The sequence below is a fragment of the Camelus bactrianus genome, chromosome 21 (genome assembly GCF_048773025.1).
Source record: "Camelus bactrianus isolate YW-2024 breed Bactrian camel chromosome 21, ASM4877302v1, whole genome shotgun sequence".
Taxonomy (NCBI): Eukaryota; Metazoa; Chordata; class Mammalia; order Artiodactyla; family Camelidae; genus Camelus; species Camelus bactrianus.
Genome location: NC_133559.1, coordinates 29,508,755 through 29,514,754, shown reverse-complemented (window position 1 = coordinate 29,514,754; position 6,000 = coordinate 29,508,755). Strand labels below are relative to the sequence as shown.

The following is a 6,000-nucleotide window of genomic DNA, read 5'->3' as shown; positions in this document are numbered from 1 at the left end:
GTGACATTCATGAAGAGGTACAGCCCCTGCTCTGAGCAGGCTTATGGGGAGAGCCTGGCCCTCAGAGAAGACACGTCTCAAGGAGAGTGGGAGAAGGACAAAGATCTAACTCGAAGCGAGAGGCATCAAACCGGGACCAAAAGCTGTGAGGCCGGGGCACCATCATCCCTGGGCCTGCTCTGGGGGGGCTGTCAGGTTGCAGGCGTGGCTGCTTCTGACCCCAGGTGACTCCTCAGTCAGGACATCAAAGCCCCGTCTCAGACCCTGGGCGCTGCAGACGGGGACAGACCCGGCTTCCAGCAGGCGGGCAGGCAGCCGCTGCAGTGTCTGAAGGCTGACCTAATTTTCTGTGCCCAGACTTTGTACCTTCTTTGCCCCTAAATAGACCATCACACCACCCTATGCTCCAGCCTGGGGCGAGGAGGCATCACTGAGGTAAAGCCTGTTTTAAGGCTCTCTGCCAGCAACAAACACGCATTCAATGATGACAGCAGTATGCCCCGATCCTGAATCCCCGCCAACCAGAAGGAAGCCACGCATCCACTGCTGAATTTTTACAATCTGCAACTCCGGGCACACAAGGCGTGTGTAATCCAGCTATAAATCTCATCGACAGCCCGCCCCACCCACTGGCCGCTGGCAGCTGGATTATAAATTGCACCCGGCACACAGCCATTCCATCAACCCTCTCTGTCTTAAATGCTTCTCAGTCCATCTCTCATCCTTTTTCTACCTCCATCCACCAGGCTACTTCCCTCCCTCCTCGCCTCCTTCCATCTCCTTGAGTCCTCAGAGACAGCAGCCAGGATAAGCACTAGCTTCTGGATTTTTCTTTCATTGCATCTAAGACAATCTGCTTAATGTTCAGACACACGTGGGAGAAAAAAAAAGGCAAAATGTTTTTGCATTAGACCTTTTCAGAAGGCATGAAAAAATAAAAGTACAAACACAAATCTCTTGACAATTTTATGATTAAAACCAACAAATGGAAAACAGACAGTTCTGAGCGTGGCTAACATAATCAAGCATTCCATGCCAAGCCGCTCCGCCACCCCATTTCTCAGACCTATTTCTAGATGTACCAGATGTGTCTGCAGATAAAATTGCTTTTTGCACATCAAAGAGGCAGCCAGCGTTGAACCCGGGAGACAGAACCCCAGGTGAAAAGCCACTGGTTCACGGCACAGCGCATAAGGTTTCATGAAACACTCAAAAATCAGGTCCCCAAGAGACACTTGGTTCTGTGAACATGTGTATCATGTCAAAATGCTAAATGTGACTGTAAGAAAAATGACGTGAGCGTGTTTCATCCGGGCGTAGAAGGGGTGATTTTCTGGGAAGACACTGACTGAGACACCAAGCAGGGAGACAAATGGAAGACATTTAGTGTTTGCTTCATTCTTGCTCAGTGAGAACAAGGCATCTTGGGAAAAAGTCATCCTCTGAACGGTGGACAAGTCCCGGGGGGACAAGTTTGAGGTGGGGCTTAGCAGTTGGTTTACAGTTGAGAAAAACTTATTTTAGTCACTTGGCCAAAAACCATACAAAGGGAGGGAACTTAAAACCCGAGGCGACTCGGCTCTCCCTGCATTTTCTGCTGGAAGCGGGAATGAAAAGCCTGAAATTTTGGCTGCATCTCTGTTTGTGTAACAACCACAGCTGCTTCCCAAAATAGCTGCTGCTGCTGGCTGAAGGCAGGCAGGGCTTTTGCGGCTAACATTTCAGTATGTTCTGGCTAGTGCTTGATTGAGTTTCCCTGCCCTCACTTTTGGCGTGCGCTGGGTCGAAAAGGAGACAAGGAGTCTCCCCGGTGGGCACCTCAGCGGTGCCATCAGCTGCGTGGATGGATGTCCAAGTGAAGGCTCGGTGGCAGGGTATCTGCTGACGACTCAGAACATACTAACGACCCCTCTTCGGAGGGTGGGGGTGTGGCTGGTACTGAGCCCCAGTTCACAACCCCCTCTCCCCGCAGAGAGAGAAACATACAGTGTTCCTTCTGTGTTTCTGCGGGACGGACTCGAACCTGGACTGCCGCTGTGGCATTTAACAGGGGGCCCTCCCCCGAAAGTAACAAAGAGAACCCTCGTCAAAACTACCCAATATGTTAAAAAAATACAAGTTATTTTCTCCTTTTGATTGCTATTTACTTGTGACAATATTTGTTAAAAATATTACTTCTGTCTTTGAGAAGAGATTCTCCCTTTTCATAGAATATGGAAAAATAAACTCTACCAAACGCACAGTTCATGCGCCCCCCCCCCCCGGCAACCGCCCTGATGCTCTGGGTTTTGCATCTCCCCGCATCGTCACCAGGGTCAGTGGGCTGCGTTTCCCGGCTGGCAAACGCTCTTCACTGCACCATCCGGAGGAAGCTGAGGTGGCAAAGCTCACATGACATTTTGAAGGGAGGGAATTAGGGAGTCGGGTGGTTTTATTTGCTAACAAAATGAAAGGTGACAGGGTGGTTTCAGGCCCTCCTAAAAAGCCGTGGGATGTCCCCTCATCTCCCCTGACCACTGACAGCGTTGTGGATACTTGGCGGGTTATAAATGGGAGGGTATGGAGCCATTAAGGTCAATTACCAGGGTCATTGCTAAGGAGGGCTCACCTGCCGCACCCAGGATCATCGCAGAACACTGAGCTGGATGAATGGGAGGAGACAAGGATACATAAAAACAGTAAAATGTTTATTTTCTTAGAAAAAAAAAGTGGGCGAGAGGGATTCAAAATGATTGTGATCACACTTCCGTCTGCATCTGAGCAAAACTGGTGTTGCAAGCTTGATCTTTGATTAAGAGAACCAGAAAATGAAACCACCCGCCGCTCGCTCCTACGTCACCTCCAGAAGTCATGTCACAACATGCTTTTTAATCGGTAATAGCGCCTCTACTTCTTCGTAGGAGAGCAACAAGGCTTGCCATAGCAACCATCCTATCTCCAAAGCGCAACACTGCCAGTGAGAAGCAAGGCTCTGAACGGCTCGGAGGGGGGAAGCAGGGAGGAGGGAGAGAGGGAAACAGGCGTGTGTCTTAGAAGCAGAACCGGTCTAGAATAGAAGTTGGATATCTGAGTTCACCTCTACCTCATCTTTTATAGAAAATAGGTTGCAGAGCATCTGAAAAACCAACAGCATCTTTAAGGTGAAATTGCAGAATTTCGCTGCAGACCTGGACACCGAGAGAAGTGAAAAGTTGCAACAAGTTTTAACTAGCAGCAACAAAGAAAGTTCGATACCAGTTTTTTTTGTTTGTTTTTAGCAATATTCCTTTGCGAGTTCATTAAGGAACACTGTGATTTAATGGGGCATACGATATGGAACGATCTTCTGTTGCTATATAGCGCTGTTCGCTGGAGAGAACCGACCTTTGCAAAGATTTCAACTGGGGTGTAACCTATTTACACAGTAGTAGCTCCCGGTTTGAGTGGTAGAATGGCGCTATGTGATATCCTCTTCTTCCGAACAGTAATCTCGACCCTTGAGGGGAAAAAAAAATAACAAGACATGAGTTACTTGCAATCAGTTTTCTCCCCAGATGAGTCTCCATGCTTCAGAGTCAGGCTCCATCAGTGAATACTGGGCACCAGGCAGGTGAGTCATAAACACGAGCAGGCTGATTTATAAACCGTGTAGACCTCAAGGCGTGGCTAAGTTTCACCAAGCTCCTAATAAGTCCTTACGCTGTATTGGTAAGAATTTATTTTATTCTCGGCACATAAAAGACTCAGCCTTTCACCGAGAAATTACCAAATGGCTGATCCATTCAGGAGACCAATTTTTCATGAACGGGGGAAACTGAAATGAACAATGAACAAGCCTCTTTCCGCTCACGATCCACAGCTACATCTCCATGCCTGGAATTGAACACTTTTACAGAGGAGGAGGGTATAACCTAGGGATGTCTTGTTTTAATCCAATATAAGTTAAAACAGGGATTAAAAAAACAAACAAGGAGTCCCTGAATGTGAGTAACACACCTAGGACCACGCTTGGTACGTGTGGGATGCACAAGGAAGACAAAAATGCCTCCAATGCAGTCTCTGACAAAACAGGTTAATTGAAGGCTTGAGATCTGTGTCCAGTTGTTACTTTTAAAGAGATTCTGCCCTTTCTCTGGCATGAGGTTACAACTCTGCGAAGGCACGGTTATGCCTGGGATTTAAGCTCCACAGAGGACCCAGCTGGGCTGTCTTGGTTAGAGCACATGGCTCCTCGGTCTGGCATCCCTCATGGACGGCACAGGAGCAGAAGTCCCTGCGTAGATAAGGACTTTGGATAAAGTCACATATTAATCCTATTTGTAGCCTTTGACCTTTTTTTTTTTTTTTTAAATACACACTACATGTTTCAATTTTGGGAGGAAATGTTCCTTTAAAAACAGAATTTTCTACAAGGACCTACTGTTATATAGCACAGGAAACTGTATTCAGTTTCTTGTAACAAGTTATAATAAAAAAGAATCTGAAAATATATGTATCTATATGTCTGTACATACATAACTGAATCACTTTGCTGTACACCTGAAACTAACATTGTAAATCAACTACACTTCAATAAAAAAAAAAATTAAAAGCCCAAGAATTTTCTAAATAACTGGGACTTATACTCCTTAAAGTATCTAAAACATGAAGCAAATAACTTTGCATAAAACTATTTCCCAAATGTATCAAGTGTGTCACAGTATCTGTATAGTGGAAGTCTCTCACATTCCCCTAATACTTTAGCATCATCGTAATGACTGATGGTACCCCCTGTCTTGGCGGTAATCCTGACTCTGTGACTTACTAGCTCGGGGGTCCTGATTAGGCTACCTCTCCGGGTCTCAGTTTCCCCATCTCTAAATAAAGGTAACAGCAGTACCCATCCCAGGTGGGTGCTGAAGATGGGACGAGTTAATAGTAGTGAAGTGATCAAATATGGCTTGGCACATAATTTCATGTCATACGTGTGTGCACACGTGTGCATGTGTGTTTGATAAATAAACAAACCCTGCCACACAATGGAGGCTTCAGAGCCTGCGAAAGCAGGAGTGGGCTGCGTCCATGCTATCTGGCCCCAGATTGCTCGTTCTCTCTGAACGTGATTCACTAATTACAGGGTTTGGTTTCCTCCACTTTCATGTTGCCAACTCTTACTTCCTGCTACTTGCAGAGTGTCTGAGCCTGGTGTCATCTCATGGGTTTTTTGTTCTTTTTTTAATTGAACTATAGTCAGTTACAATGTGTCAACTTTGAGATTTGCAGGCAGTTTTTCTCCCTGCATAAATGTCTTCCTGGGCGGGGAAGCTGGGTGACCAGTGTTCCCAAGAAGAGAAGGTGCACTGGACCATCATCCCCCCGACCCCTGCCTGGTGACACTGCCCAAGCAGATGCCGTCCCTTGCCTTGGTCCAGACCACTGAGGCGACACTCCCTGAGCCATGTGATGGGGAGCTAGAGAGGAAGACCTCGTGGACCCTGACAGCAGGGAGTTTATTCTCCACTGTGGGCAACAGGACACAGAAACGTACCAGACAATGCTCTCCATGTAACCTCAACTCATGGGGCACAGAGAGGAGACCTGCAAATGGGCCCCGGGTGCCCAGCCAGAGGGGCGGGGTGGGGCTCGTGGACTTTTCATGGAGGTTTTGTTAGGAAAGGAAAGAAGACTTTTCCAGTTGCATGTGGACGCAGACACTGCTGTGGGACGCTGGGCACATCACCCGGCTTTGGTTCCCTGGGGATACTCGTGGTCTCTGTCTCATGGGGTTATGATCGGAATTAAATGGGAAAACTACCGTGTGTGGCAGATGGTCAATACGTAATGGCTACTTACTGCTATGAAACTCTGGCTTTATTCAGGCCCCAATAGGAGAATAGGGACCGCCTTCCTTGTGGCTGCAAAGTGAGTGGGAATGGTGGTCACAAACTGTTCCCTGCCAGGTGTCGACGAGCCCTTCCTGCCACCTCGGCCTTGCACCCCAGACAGGCCAGAACCCCACGTGCTTGAATGCAGCTTCTACGG

General features: G+C 47.5%; 1 protein-coding gene across 2 annotated transcripts in view; it reads right to left on the bottom strand.

Moving 5' to 3' along the window:
- Positions 1-2,666: 2,666 nt before the first annotated feature.
- The window catches only part of C21H1orf21 (chromosome 21 C1orf21 homolog), a 206,200-nt gene continuing 202,866 nt past the window's right edge, over positions 2,667-6,000 (bottom strand). For both annotated transcript variants that reach the window (XM_074349942.1, XM_074349944.1), the window contains one exon: positions 2,667-3,475. In XM_074349942.1, coding sequence (XP_074206043.1) covers positions 3,397-3,475 — 79 coding nt within the window. In that variant the 3' untranslated portion in view covers positions 2,667-3,396. The remainder of the gene's footprint in view (positions 3,476-6,000) is intronic.